The 15,517-nt window shown below is 43.3% G+C and overlaps 2 protein-coding genes across 2 annotated transcripts; both read right to left on the bottom strand.

The window, feature by feature from the left end:
* Positions 1-869: 869 nt before the first annotated feature.
* uqcrc2a (ubiquinol-cytochrome c reductase core protein 2a) lies at positions 870-7,199 on the bottom strand. Its single transcript, XM_030735693.1, has 14 exons — positions 7,070-7,199; positions 5,987-6,088; positions 5,707-5,856; positions 5,431-5,495; positions 5,259-5,315; positions 5,025-5,149; positions 4,823-4,920; positions 4,613-4,670; positions 4,301-4,396; positions 4,004-4,203; positions 3,476-3,556; positions 3,315-3,391; positions 3,082-3,235; positions 870-1,203 (listed from the first exon to the last, which is right to left on the bottom strand). Exons 1-14 carry the CDS (start codon positions 7,100-7,102, stop codon positions 1,120-1,122), a joined length of 1,380 nt encoding a protein of 459 aa, XP_030591553.1. The 5' UTR covers positions 7,103-7,199; the 3' UTR covers positions 870-1,119.
* Positions 7,200-7,538: 339 nt separating this feature from the next.
* On the bottom strand, positions 7,539-13,359 carry LOC115784587 (kelch-like protein 20). The gene is made up of 12 exons (XM_030735868.1): positions 13,244-13,359; positions 12,631-12,933; positions 12,394-12,528; positions 12,121-12,312; positions 11,775-11,918; positions 10,816-11,002; positions 10,163-10,309; positions 9,909-10,037; positions 9,012-9,188; positions 8,746-8,892; positions 8,492-8,657; positions 7,539-8,296 (listed from the first exon to the last, which is right to left on the bottom strand). Exons 2-12 carry the CDS (start codon positions 12,919-12,921, stop codon positions 8,140-8,142), a joined length of 1,872 nt encoding a protein of 623 aa, XP_030591728.1. The 5' UTR covers positions 12,922-12,933; positions 13,244-13,359; the 3' UTR covers positions 7,539-8,139.
* Between the last annotated feature and the right edge of the window lie 2,158 nt (positions 13,360-15,517).

Below are 15,517 nucleotides of genomic sequence, written 5' to 3'. Positions count from 1 at the left end.
TGAGTGTCGAAAGACATCCTCAAAGCACCAAGCCACAAATTCAAAGGTTTCTCATTTATGTATTATTCCACTAACGTAACTGCAGCTTTCTGCTACTTTGTGCAGAAACTCCACATTTTAGATGCAACTATTCATCTGATAGTTAGAAGTCATTCTACACATTAATAGGCAACATAGACAATACATGCGTGACATAAAATAATACATGTTTAAAGAAAAAGAGGTTAAAAATGTTACACAGACATGGGTCAATGCATAATGAGTACCTTTATCTGAATCAGATGCTCACTTAAAATACAAATATGAAAGATAGAAAATGTAAACTCTCTATAGTCTCAAGATCACATGACAGGGTGGGTCAAGGTCCCACGGTGGTTTTACCCGAAACCTCTGGTGGTAATGACTCATGCTTTTTTTCACACCTTGGCTCATGTGATGATACACATGATCAATTGTGAGTCACCTCCAAAGGAGACAACCCTCACTTAAATGCAGAGTGGGTTATAAAGAGAGTGAACAGAGGTGAGTGAAAAGAAACAGTGCATCATGGACAGCCCCCCCAGCAGCCTAGGCTTGTAAGGCATTTTTAACCTTACAAGACAACCCTGAAACATAAAGTAATGTTTGTGCTTTTGGGTCCCCCCACTGGCTGATGAATGAAACAAAACCTCTTAGTGCTGAAAGTGCTCATTACCTAAAATAAATGCTCTTTGCTGCCAGCGTTTGCATAGTGCTAACGTCATCCAAAACCAAGCACTTTTGAAGATGATGGTGTGGATTCATCAATCTAATGCAGAAGACCTCACTCGTGCTAACACACACGCTAGAACTTGTCGCTCAAAGGTGCAAAACCAAGCAACAACCAAGTGTTTTACTGTAATTGTTTTAATTTACACAGATATACAGTTACAAATGTTATAATTCTGCAGCTCTCTGTTGGCTCTGTGGGTGCTTACACACACACTGCAGGACAGACTACAAATGACAGGTGACATCCAATGAACTGCTGCAGGAGGCTGTGGCTTTGAGGTCCTCTTTGCTTTTTCTTTTTTAAACAACCAGGCTCAGCATGCCCAAGCAAAAAGGAAAAAAAATAATCAACTGTTCCTATATGCATTTTCATACTTCATCCACAAATGGTGTATTAATGAGGTGTCCACTGGCTGCCATGGTCTTCTTGCCATCCACAAATTTCTTGGCAGCCTGTAAAGAAAATGCAGAGGAAATTCACCGATGGGCAACATTTCCAAATATATCCCAGTATTTATAGTTTTCTGAAGCCACGCTGCAACTCAAACACAACACAGAACCACAGGGAGCGACTAAAAGGGAGAACACAAACGCAAGTTTAAACATGAATAAATAAGCCTGCATGCATAATTTAATAACTTTGTTTTGTTTAGTGTAGTCCTTCAGGGATATATTTTCAAACTGAGACCATCACCAGTGCTTAGAGGAACTACGTTGTTTCATCCCCTATTTGAAATACAATCCAAATGTGAAACAAAAAGAATATTTAATCTAATCACCTCAGTGAAATGCACCAGCAACATGATCTGTTGTATTGCTTCTTAATGAACTGTTGTTTTCTTTGGTCATGAAAAATGGAACAACTTAGTGAGCCTTAACGGGATGATTTATGACTCCAACCCACGCTATACTACAGACGGGGGGGGTTGTAGATGAAGGTAAGATTGCAACGCTGCCTCTCCACAATGTCACTGCAATCCAGTAACATTACAATGTCAAGAATTTGGACATCAATTCTAGCAAATGGGTTTAAATTTGATGTGTGCTGACCAACACGAAACCACATAAAGCCAGCTATGGTCAGAAGTAATGACTTTAAAAAACAAGCATTGGATGCACAAGTTTGAAGTTATTTTTGGCCAAATGTGTTTGTGTCTGTGTGTGCGCACACACACACAGACACACATGCACAGGTTATAATATATAAATACATTCACTTAAATCTTGAGAGATGAGAGGAATTTAGTTAGGATGTTAAGAAACAACCCAGGAACCACCAAGACTCAAGTCTGCCATGAACTGAAACTGCTGGAACACCAGCATCGCTGTCTACACTGAAATGAGTTTTACATGGACCTACAGGGTGCCGACCAAGTAAAAAAGCTCCTGCTTCAAAATCTACAAGTTCAAGCTGGAATGAAAATTTCAGCTGCCCTCATGGATGAGCAAAAAGCCTTCTGGAGAAATATCTTATGGCCAGAAAACACAATTGAGCTATATGGCCACAATGATGAAAGGTAGGTTTGGGGGAGTAAAGGTGAGGCTTTAAAACCTAAGAACACTGTACGAGCTGTCAAGCATGGTGATGGTAGCATCATGCTCTGTAGCTGTTTTGCTGCCAGTGGTACTGGTACATTACACAAATAGGATGGAATAATGACTGAGGACTACCTCCAAATATTTCAGCTTCACCTCAAATACACAGTTAGATGATTGAAACTTGGACAAAACTGGGCGTTCCAACTGGACAATGACCCCAAACACATATCAAAACTGGTTTTGGAAAGGATAAAGCAGGCTAACATGAAGCTTCTGGAATGGCCTTCCCAAAGCTTTGACCTCAACTCTAATGAAAAGTTGTGGACTACGCTTAAAAGCCGGGTCTGTGCCAGGAAACCATCCAATTTAAATAAACTCTACCAATTCTGCCATGAAGAGTGGTCAAATATCCAGCCAGAATTATGCCAGAAGCCAGTTGATGGCTACCAAAAGCATCTGATCAAGGTACAACTTTCTAAGTGACATTTAATCAAATATTAGTGGGGCTGTATGTATACTTTTGACCTTGTGTGGATTAGAGAAAATCCAAAATAAATCCAAACTTGTGCACCCAATTCTTGTTTTTTTTAAGTCATTAAATATGCATGCTGTACAATCATTCCACCCTGGAAAAACAACAGTTCAAACAAATCACTAAAAGCTGAAAATGACTATGACACTCATGCCCATGATGAGTGTACGTGAACTTCTGACCACAGCTGTACTCGACTGCAATAATCATTTCTAACAGGTTTGTTAAGTTTGACAAAATATCTCACTGAAAGCACACACCTTGACCACATCACTCTGGGTCACAGCATCTATAGCCTTGAGGACAGCATCAGGGGCCTGGTACCCTCCAGTGGTCAGAGCCTGAGCACCAATCTCCTCCATCAGACTCTCAGAGCTCTCCATCGACATCAGGTATTCTGCTTTCACCTGATTCCTACAGAGATGTCAAACACAGACAGGAGTCAGGTAGGCCGAGTTAGAACTCCACCTACGCAATCTGTGTATGAACTCACTTTGCTCTGCTGATGTCGGCCTCAGACGTGCCTCCCTCGGCCACGCCCCTCACCTGAGCAATGGCAGCTTTGATCACCTGCGCAGAGAGAGGAAGCAGTGGTCAATCTGGGACTTCTGCACATTTTTAAATCAAGCAAGACACAGAAAATCTGGCAATCACCTCTCCTGCAGAGGCAGCTTGTGCAATGGTATACAGCCCAAACAGACCGGAGTCAGAGTATGAGACGTTGAAGGCAGTGGCCTGAAAGACAACCGGAAGTTATCTGACAGAATGACAAACTGTGCATTTATAACAAAAGCAACCCAGCATCCAAAAAATAAAACAATTCTAAATACGCCAATGGAGGCAGATATGAGACAACCTCCCTTTTCCAGCAGCTATTATTCAGTTAAATATTTTTTAAAGAAAGGACTTCTGCACACTTTTGGAGAAGCTTCCCTGAGACACTTCATCTGAGGCTAGAAACTAGACATCACTCAAGCCTTTTCCCTTTCTGTCTGTTGCAGATTAACTGCCAGACTCTTTAGGCAGTAAGAATTTTTCAGGCTGTGCTTTTAAGTCCTACAATTTGCTTTTTTGACAGATTTTCACACAGAGGTTAAACTGGGCGAACAGAGCTCAGAAAGACTCACTAAAAATGGACTTTACGGCTACAAACAGCAATGTTACTGTCTTGTTTCAACTCACATCAAATGGCTGTGCGGTAGCTTTGGCAATCCCCTGGCTCAGTTTGCTGGTGATATTAGAGCCCCTCTTTACATGCGGACCAGCTCCCAGGATCCTTTGCAGCACACTGAAGGCGTTAGCTTCAGCACTACCCGTCACAGCACCCTCACTGGCAATTAGAGCATGGACCAGGTCATCCTTGTTCTGCACTCGCAGCTCACCTAAAACACAAAATAACATTGTGACAATAAAGCGACGGTGGCTGTCAAAAGAATATAACATTGTTTGTTTTGTTTTTTTTCAAATACAAGCTCCTACCTCCACGGTACACAGCTTTAGCCACAGGAGCGCCGGCCCCACTGCGGGCACTCAAGAACCCCTCGCCTACTTGCCTCAGGACAGAGTGGGTTACACCTGGGTGCATAAATGAGACACATTAACAGACGACTGGAGTGGAACACAGTTCTGACATGCCAGCAATGACTCACTGTCTCACTGACATTTAAGACAAGCGTAAGCACACACGTCAGCAATACTGCATTGGCTGGAGAGGGCTAACTACCTATTAGGAAAGCCAGATAAGAAAAAAGAGCAGCTGTGATGAAGGAAATAAGACCAGACAACACTCACCTAGTCCTACTAGAGCCATTCTGCCAGTGGTGAAATTGTCCTCAACGAATGACTGAAGCTACAGGGGAGGATCAGGATGTGGAGAGGTGTTTAAGAGCTACGCACAAACTAACAAATAATAGCCTTAATAGGTAGTATTCAGTCTTCTACCTGACCTCTCTTCAAGACCCCTTAGATTAAAAAAAAAAAAAAATCAACGCACATCCATACCTGTTGAGGGGATACACGGCCGACCATGTAGTCAGGGCAGTACAGAGAGTTAGAGAGGGCGTTTTTGTATGCTGCTTCATGCAACTTCTCGATTACACCTGTGGGAGAAAACAGAAAAGGACAGTAAATTTCAGCCGAGGTGTACAAAGAAAACTTTAAAATATAAGCAGTCAGGAGATGAACTGTCGCTTCTGTTACACACCTATCTGAGGACATTGTTGAGCCAGAGCCTTGTCAACCTTCACTCTGGGTGCCAGTTCGTCTACTTCCCACGGCCGAAACTCCTGAGCTGTGGTCACATTGACCAGAAACTCCATTAATGAATCTCTGGACACAGACAGGACAGTGAAGCGTCAACATGGGTTTAATTTAAAAAAAAAAAATCGGGGAGGAAAAAAAAAAAAAGTTATTTGATTATAAACACGGGAGCACTTACAGGTTATTTCTCAAACAGTCAGCAGTGTAGACCATAGTCTCTCTTGATGATGTCACACTGAATGGAGACAAACGACAACACAGCTGGTTCAGTGTTGTGCGCTGCACTTACTTAGAACAATTAAAGCAGCAACGGTCAAGTGTGTGCATGTGCAGGAAGTGTGCTCACTGACCTCAGGCTGCCCCCTATTGCTTCCACACTGCGACAGATCTTGAAGGCAGACGCACCCTTCGTAGTCTACAAAAGCAAAACACGACACTGGTGGTGTAAGCAATGTAAGCTGACAGGCTGAGGGTGAAGGTGCTGATAAAGTAAGTGCAGCCACTTCCTGTAGTTTGTCAGATTACAGCTTTGCTGCAGAATATGATAAGAATAACCACAGAAATAATTCATTTAGCTATCACTTTCCTGAAAGCATCACACATTTACAAGCTCATTCACAGTTTACCAGGTTCGCTGCCAGTCGTAACACATGCGAGACACCCTGGTTCTCCGCGGTCTCATAGCGACTCCCAGCTTTCACAAACACACCAACGCTTGACAAGGGGGAGTAGTTCTCCAGCGACGCTATCACCAGGCCATTTGGGAGCTTGGACACCTGAAGAAGCAAAAAAAAGATGTTAAAGAAAATGCACAAATTTTCACAAAACTAATAGCAATCAATGGGAGACTGAGTAGCTGACAGGGTTTTTTGATTATCTGGAAAACTACTTGGGAGCAGCACTTACCTGGACATTCTGGGGAGGAGGAGGTGCGCCTTTGGATGGTTTGGGATCTGAGAGGGGTTCAACCAAAGTACCGCTCCTCCTGGCAGCCGCATAGCAACGTTTCTGCAGGAAGGAGGTGACACCAAATTAAAGACCATGACTTCATTAGCAGCTGAAATTAGAACAAGAATTTGCTCATATAGTTTCACAATCATGTAGTTAGCACACCAACAATATACATTAGATTGTATGAATCTTAACCCAAGAAAGACTACCCTGACCTCTAATGTTACATAACAGCTGCTAACACACTCTTAACACTGCATTAACCAAGTGATGCCCAACAATTATAGAAATATCGCCAGAGAGGGAAGACAGCCACTTTCCAACTCACACTGAGCTGCTTGGGAAGGTTTTGATCTAATGCTGCAGCCATCTATTATTAGTTCTCCCTCTGATGGAGTTTGCATAACTGACACAGTAATTTTGCTTGTATAAATGTTCCAAAGTATGATATACACCCTCAAAACTATGCCAATCGTAACAGAAAAACAAAAGCAAAACAGCAGCAAATGTCAAGATGTGTGCGTGCAGGCTCAGAATAGCTTGACCTGACGTGACCAGTGCACATTCAGGTCCCGGCAGCAAAGGCTGGGAGTGAGAATGCAATGGTACCTTGTTTTGACACTAAATTTGTGATCAAATACGCAGCGTGGTCTGCTCGATTAAGCCGCTGGTATACTGAAGTTCAAAGATGACCTTCAGGTTACATCCAGCTTACCATAAAAGCGCTAGAAGTGACATAAGCCAGGCTAGGCTAAGCCGAGCCCACACGCTTTTGTTTTGTTTTGGTTTTTTTTTTGACTGCACACCTTAGAAGTATTTTATTGTTTTCAGTACGTGTGAATGATGAAAGGAGACTGTTTCACCTCACTCTAGAGAGAAACCGTTTCAAGGCAGGTAAACTTGGCGAGCTAACTGGCAAGCAGGCTAACTGCTACGGCTAGGTTTGGGTCTTTAAGCCGGTTTGGACCCGGGGCGAGCAGGGAGCAGATCCGGCGGGGAGACACCGCTCAGATCGCATCAAGACAACACGGGACTCACGGAGATAATGTTCAGAGACTGTATTCCTCTCATGACTCTTGGCTCTCTCCTTCAGCCGCTACAGAAAGACAGATATGGCGGTGGACTAACGTCTTACCCACAACCCACTGCGCCATGTAGTCGGTCAAACCTTTCAAAATAAAAGTAACTAGTTGAAGCGCCTCAAGTTCCCGTGAACTAGTAAAAACACTTCGATTGTGGCTTAACAGTACCAGCAAATAACAAGAATAGCAGCATAATATTAACGTATTTATGCAAATTAATTGAAAATAAAATTCCCTTTGAATTAGGATTGTATGGAGCTCCAAAATATCTTCTGTATGGTGCAGACAACATTGACTATAGCTCCTATTGTTCTGACTCAGGTCCATTCTTGAGTATATACTAAACATTCAGTGTAGGAGTGTAAATGCAGCCACATTTGACCGTTTGGAGGCTTCACGTAAGGAAAAAGCATCATAATTCAGAGTAAAGAATTAAACATCTTTATTACAAGCCAGTTCCACTTGAATTCACTAGTATGCATGACACATTACAAAAATATACTCAACACATAACAGGTAGTAAAGACATTCACTAAGAACTTCCAAAGTGTCATTACAAAACATTGACATGTTACACACAGTGTAGCCTTCAAAAGATTTCACAATTGATTCTTTGTTCACCAGTTTTAAGGGGACCATTCTTATCTCAGGCTCCAATAAATACAATCACATAATACAAAAATACTCCGTTGGCTGGGAAAATATTTAGATCATGGTGCTCAGACAATAAAACATTAAAAATGTTCACATCATACAGAGTGAGTTTACACTACTGACATGACATCTAGGTTAATCACTGCTCCTCTACTGCCAAACCAGAATGAAGGATCCCAAGTGATTAAGACTTATTCCACAGGCTGTCTGTCGAACAACTGGGGACGTTTTGCCACCAGGAATGGCTCAAACAGCTGAAAGTTCCAGTCATCGTTTCTCAGTGCACTGGTCTCTGCAGCTCAGTTTTGTACCGCATCATCTCCAAGGAGAGTGCCAATTTTTAAACACACAAAAGATTTCCCATTTCCTCCCTCAGTTTTCGCCAGGCGTCCCAGGACAGCTGCTCACTTGGATGTCCTTCCTCAGCCGAAGAGAGACGCAGCTGAGCCAGCTGCGGCTGGTGGGCATTTCCCCGACAATCTCCCACGTGTCCGTCTCATCACAGTACCTCTCGATAGTGTCATGATATCTGCATGTACAGTGGGATCAGTTTCATGTAACCACATTAAAGACGAAAAAAAAAATTCTTCCTCCTCTCTTTAATCCACAAGAATCACCCCCCCCCCCCCCCCCCCCCTCTTTATTTTCCCTTGCATTTCAAATAGATGTGAGCTCAGGGATCACCTGGAAAGGATTAGATTCTCTTTTCTACAAAGCTCCTCACCTGTCCCAGCCTTCTTCTCCTCCCAAGACATAGATTTTACCATCCACAACAGCAGCGCCGGGCCGATAGCGTCGCTCCTTCATGGGGGCGCACATAGTCCACTGGTCGGTTTTCGGATTGTAACACTCCACCTTATCTGTGTTCTCTGTTGAGGCATGCCATCCCCCTAAAATGAAAAGATTTAACAGAAATCACCACATTTCAAGGAATCAGAAGAAAGCACAGTTAACAGGCTAAATGAAAAAGTTTGTTACCTATAACGTAAATCTTTCCTTTAAGAGTACAAGCAGCTGATCCAGAGCGAGCGATCTGCATGGGGGCGACCTCTGTCCACATCGCCGCTTTAGGGTTGTACACCTGGGCAAGATCTGTGCCGTCACCATCCTCTAGGACTGCACCACCTGCCGGGACACAGACACGTAATGTCAATGTGCCGAGTGAACAAACACACTGCAAATAATAATAAAAAAAAAAAAAAAAACACAAGAAAAGCCTGCAGTTTAAAACCTGCATTTCCTACCAGTAACGTAGAGCAGACCGTCCAGAGCCACCACGGCTGGACTTGTGACGGCCATTTTCACAGATTCTGTAAACTGCCAGGAGTTTGTGTGGGGGTTGTAGCACTCCACCGAGTCCAGACGTGAACGTCCCTCCCACCCTCCCACTGCGTACACAAAGCCGTCAAGCATCACCAAGCCTGAGGGGAGAGGACAGAGTGGATAAATAAATATGGTTGCCATTTAAACTGCACTTTAGTTTAGAGTTGGATCTCTAATGCCCCTTTCTCATTTCCATATTTTCCATCATATATACACTGTTACAGTGGCAGATGCTCATTAAATGAGGGCAAGGTTTGAATTAATTAGATCAGTATATGCAGAAGTAATCCCCATTAGCTCCAAGCACTATAAATGCTCAGGTTCAGACTTTTTTTTAAACTCTTGGCTCTTAATGATATCAAAGAGGGTACATCCTTAATATTGCCATTGTAAGGCTACAGCTCTGGCCACCTGCCGTTCAAGCTTCTGTTTGGGAGAGGTAACCAATCAGATGAAATTTGGATCAAGGGGTGAAGGGAGGTATGTCATAGCTCGTGCCAGACAGTGGATAAAATGAGAGGCTGCACTAAGGCTCAATTTAGGATAAATATTTTGAACTGTGACTCATTTAAAGCAGAATATGATCCACTTTAAAAGTACCAAAATTGAGTTATGGCTTCACTGCTGTTATTAACAACAGCAACACAAGATGAGAATTTCAAAGCACTTAGTGCAGCTAAAGCAAACCATCAACACAGACCTTGTTGAGTTACTGGAATCAAAGTTCAGTTAACGGAGTTCTTGCGAAGAAACAAAGAAAAAAGTTAATTTGTGGGTGCATTACAGAGGAAGAAGCTGTCATACCAAGACATCCTTACCTAACTCAGAGCGAGCGACATTCATGGGAGCCATTTCCATCCAGGAGTCAAAGCAGGGGTCATAGCGCCACATCTCTCTGCTGGCTGAGCCGTCGGGAAACTCCCCTCCTGCCAAATAAAGGGTCGAATCTACAAGCAGAGACGGGGGAAGAAGGGCAGTTGGGTAGAAAGTCATTCTCAGCAATTAAGTTTGCCTGTTTGTTCCAGAGAGGAAAGAGTACAGAGCGTCTTTATTTTTTTAAACTGCCCCTCACCTGATACCACCAGCCCGTGTTTGCTCACAGCGAAGGGCAGACAGGCCAGGTTTTTCCACTGGCTCGTCACAGGATCGAAGCTCTCGACGCTGCGCAGCACCACCTTGTCGTCCTCCCCGCCAACTGTCACTATCACTTCAGCTGTTCCTGTTACCACGGCAACAAGGGTGGAGAAAGGAGTGAGCCACAGATGCTAACAAAACAGAATAGGCCCTGTATGGTACAACATAAGTGTGTGGTGCAGCAAGCTAATGCCCATTTCCATACTTCATTTACCTCTTGATGTGTGTCTGGATTAGACTATTAACAGTTTAGTCCATAGTTAGAAAAAGGAAAAAAAAAAAAGATCAAAGTAACATTCAAAAGAGACTTAATTTGTGTGAGTACAAGTGTAGACTGAGGTTTGAAATCACAGACCATGTAAACCAACAAACATTTGAAAAGCTGGAATCTGAATTTTTCTTCTAAGTGACAAATTGTGAATGAACAAGTGTTTCAGCACCTTATGGAGAATAAGGACAGAAGACATTCACTGTCCAACAAAGCAGTAAGCTGACAGAAAATAATGAAGTCAATCTTTCAAAAAAAAACAAATCAAAAAGATAACCCAAACTTCTCAGCAGACGTGAGCGTTTTTATTTGCTTTTTATTACCAGTGGACCTGCGAGGCCTCGCTCTGGGGCAGTAGAGCTCTCCACGGCGGTCCTTGAGCAGCAGGTAGTCCTTGGCCTCAGAGATGAGCTTTTGGCAGACCTGACTCTCCTTCACCACATCCAGAGATTCGATTACATCATGGAGGTAGTAGGGGCTGATGAGAGGCAGGCGGATGTGCTCCAGGACCTTCGAGGAACAAAAATGAATTGCACAAGTTTAAATTTATTTAGAGTTTTCTGTGAGCCACACAGGGCTAAAGTATACATACAGGTTCAAATCTTAAAAAGGAACACTTTGAAAACAAAACGAAAAAAAATTATGCAGCAGGCTAGTCCATTTTTGCTGAAATTTCATTGCAGCAATTCAAAAGGGTACCGTTTTTTTACCCCCCAGGTTTCCAAAAATCTCCAAAAGTCACCAGCGTCACTGGAAAAAGTTGCAAAATTTGTCACCATTTGTGCAGAGAAAAACTGGGAGAAGAGAAAGGTTAACTGATGGATCTACAAGTACGATTGTAACGCGACAGACTATAAAACTATAGTCTCATCTTATATCGCGTATGAAAATATATCGATATTTCTTAAAAACCTCAATATATTACCCAGCCCTAATGCATGATATACAAATCATTCCACCCTGGAAAAACAGTTCAAACAAATCATTAAAAGCCCAAAATTACTATGACATTCATGCCTATAATGAGTGTATCTAAACTTTTGAGCACAACTTCATGTGAAGAAATGTTACTGTAAATCTGGCAGAAAATTTTGAAACAAATTGCTCCTCAACACCAACGGGTAAATAAATCATTGGCCTGAAAAATACAACAAAAACACCTTAAATTTTTATCAGATTGGGCTTCACAAGCCTGAAATTACCTGCTCAAAACTCTCCTGTCCAGAGAAAACAGAGCACTGAGTACACCATTTATTAGCCTGTGTCAATTTGAGCGACTGACCTTTTCAAAGCTCTGGTTGCGAGAGGGACATTTACTCAACCACAACATGGCGGCCTCGAACACAGTCTCCTCTTTGGGCACGTTGAGGAGGTCGCTGGTGAGGATTTCTGTCAGCTTGTCCACACACAGAGACAGAAACTCCTCCTGGGGGAAGACAAGATGCGCCGATTGATTATCCTACTCATAAACCTGTGCTATGTGAAGACACAGCTTTGCGTTAACTTTAAAAGTAGTGGTGCATAATGACATCTCCACTTCTTGCAACCAGCAGCCACGCTTAGCCAGTTTAATGTATGACAGAAGGTGACAGATTGATTCTTATTCAGGCTTTCCATCATGCCCTCACCTGCAGACAGACAGTACTGAAGTGCTCAAGGATGTAGTCCATGCTACGTTTCTCCAGCACCTTACAAGAATGGGCCTCAGCAAAGCAGTGAATCCCCACGCAGTTCATCTCATCCATCTGATGTTCCATGAAGCGACAGCAGGCCTCTCGGACCGCCATCACATCCAGCAGGTTGGCTGCTGCCAGCAGCGCCTAGACACAAATCAGTTTTTAGGCAGGCAGGCACACACATCATGAAGGATGGCAGCAAAGAGGCGTGAAAAGATTCTTTACCTGCACGTTGGCTTTGGAAATGTAGACCTCTGATGTGTAGGCGTAGCTCACCAGCATGCCAATCATCTGAGGCTCAACACCATTGATGGCAACACGCTCCTGCTTGGACTCTATCAGGTCAGCGGAAAACATCGCCTGAAGATGGAAAAGACAGGAGGAGGAAAATTCTCTAGTTCATGAACACAAAGGTAGAGTCCCTTTCAATGCTGACACACCTGCGGGGAGAGGTGTGTTTACCTGGAAGTAAGAGCTGAAAGATGCCAGCACTATGCGGTGGCAGGGGAACTCCTGTCCTCCGCAGCACAAAGTCACATCACAGAAGGCGTTGTTGAGGCGCAGGCTGTTGAGGCCCTGCAGCACTGTGCTGGGGTGTCTGGTCTCCACAAACAGGTAGTCCTCACTGTTCTGGGGTGCAGGGAGAGCTGCAACAGCCGCGCTGGCTTCCTCCTGGACCTTGACGGTGGCGTTCATAGTGGAAGGCAAGAGCAAACCGGCGCTGACGGAGATTATTTCAGCCATGTCTGCCATTGCTAGGCAAGCCTGGGAGGCAAAATATCACAGTTAGGACTCTCTGACACAAACTTCTCGTGTCAGAAAACGGGTTGAGACATAGCTGGCAACGTAAATTAGCCTCGCAAAGCACTAATTTGAAAGCGAAATCCGTGAAAGTGGCAGACGCGTCAGCAAGGCGGAGAGGGGACCCGAGATTGTCTCACTTAATGAGGCTTAGCTGTGAGGCAGCGACCAAAAGAAGCAGCTTTACACCGAGTCAGACAGCTCAAGAACAGACATGCGATCTACACACAGGTAAGATTAAACGCTCAGCAGCAGTAAAACCAAAACAACTCACCTGTTACACATAGTCGTGACCGCTGCACAACACTACTCTCTCTCCCACATACCAACCAAACCAGCTTCCGGCAGTCCTGAGCAACATTTAAACGCCTCTCACTGCAAGCCCCGCCCACACTCGTAACGTAAGAGGGTGCACCCCCGAGTACTTCCTGCTTCGTGCCTCGCTTTTTTCCTTTATAAACTTGTATTTTTTTTAATAACAACAGTTGATGTAAAGGATGTGAACATCAAAAGACTTGCAAACATATAGAGGGAAATATAAGTAGATGTGAAACAGAGGATAGACAGTGTTTTGTAAGAAAGCAAATATATGAGAAAGAGGCAAAAAAAAAAACGTATACAAGACACGTAACTTATACAAGAGGATTGATTAATGAGATATAACTTTGTATATTTTGCATAGATCATTAATCATAATCAATTTCTTACTGCAGTTTTTCCAGACGTGACAATGTTTGAAAATTCAAAAGTGAGATCTGTTTGTTGTTTCATTTCTTCATCAAAGAGGGAGTCGCTCACTAAAAAAAATAATAATAATTTTTTTGGTTAATGTTAATATTTGACTATGTTAACATTCGTGCACAGCAATGTATGGAAGTATCTTTCCACCACTGAAAATAAATGCTGTTTGTAACTCAAAATTTCAAGTTAGGTAGATCGAAAGTTCGACTTACTAACACGGAATTAGAATTGGGGGTTAGGGGTCAGGGTCAGGGTTAGTCAGAAACTTACTAAGTCGAAATTCTGAAAAATAAGTCGACATTGACAAAAAAAAAAAAAAAAAGTATTTTTATTTTTTGTTTTTTTTTTATTTTTTTTATACAGCAACCTAACTTGCAGGTGGCAAAAAAGTCTCCCTACATTTTGCCGGTTTGCGTGTTGCTGCTCGTGTCTGTTTTCTTTCCTTTGTGTTGCATTTGTAGCTGTTGTTCCTGTAAGTGTAATTTTTAAATGTAGGATAAAACACATTCATATCCCCATCAGAAAATATTAAACTGGAGAGACTATCAAACATATCTATTTTGTTTATTTGACAGTTGTGTTATTAAAGCTTATCATGATTACAGTAAAACATGCAGCTGCACAAACAAATCAACCATGCACCATATCGCCATATTTGTGGAGAAAATCAATCAGCAGGTCTGTACCAACACATCTCTTGTTTTTTCTTCGTTATTATTTCCCACAATTACCCTTTTTTTCTCTCTTTTTTTTAAACCAATACAGGATATTGTTAATACTGTTTGTTGATGCTGTCTTACCACTTTTAACTAGATATAACAGATATAAAGAAAACATCCATTTTCTTCTGCTTATTTGGGGCTGGGTCAGAGCAGAGAAGCCCAAGCCTCCCTGTCCCCAGCCACTTCCACCAGTTCATCTGGAAGGTTCACCAGTCGAGAGATATAATCTCTCCAGCGTGTCCTGGGTCTGCCGGTTGGACATGCCCCGAACTCCTCGCCCAGGAAGCATCCTAATTAGATGCCCGAACCACATCAACTAGCTCCTTTCGATGTGGAGGAGTAGCGGCTCTACTTTATGGCTGCACTCCTCATCCTGTCTCTAAGGGAGAGGCCAGCCACTGTTTGGAGGAAGCTAATTTCTGCTGCTTGCATTAGCAATTTTATTCTTTCAGTCACTACCCAAAGCTCATGACCATAGGTGAGGGTAGGGACGTAGACCGACTGGTAAATCACCAGCTTTGTTTTTACGCTCAGCTCCCTCTTCACCACGACAGACTGGTGCAGCGTCTGCACCACTGCAGATGCAGCCCCAATCTGTCGATCTCCCGCTTCCCTCTCCCATCACTTGTGAATAAGACCCAGAGATACTTGAACTCCTCCATGTGGGGAAGCAACTCAACCCTGAGCCAGAGTGGGCACTCCACCCGTTTTCTGGCTGAAGACCATGGCCTCAGAATTAGAGGTGCTGATACTCATGCCAGCCGCTTCACACTCAGCTGCAAACCATTCCACTATGAGCTGAAGGCCACCACCTAATGAAACCAACAGGAGCACATCATCTACAAAGGGCAGAGACGAGATTCTGAGGCGGCTACGACAGAAGCCTTCTGCCACTTGGCTACACCTAGAAATTCTGTCCATAAAAATTAAAAACAGAATCGGTGACAAAGAGCAGCCCTGGCAAAGTCCAACACCCACAGGAAACGAGTCAGACAATACAGACCAAGTTCTCGCTGTGGTTGTACAGGGACTGAATGGCCTGCAACAACGGCCAGACACCCCACACTCCCACAGCACCTACCGTC

This window comes from Archocentrus centrarchus, chromosome 8, assembly GCF_007364275.1.
Source record: "Archocentrus centrarchus isolate MPI-CPG fArcCen1 chromosome 8, fArcCen1, whole genome shotgun sequence".
NCBI lineage: Eukaryota > Metazoa > Chordata > Actinopteri > Cichliformes > Cichlidae > Archocentrus > Archocentrus centrarchus.
The sequence above is the reverse complement of the archived record's forward strand: the minus strand, read 5'-3'. Positions and strand labels throughout refer to the sequence as shown.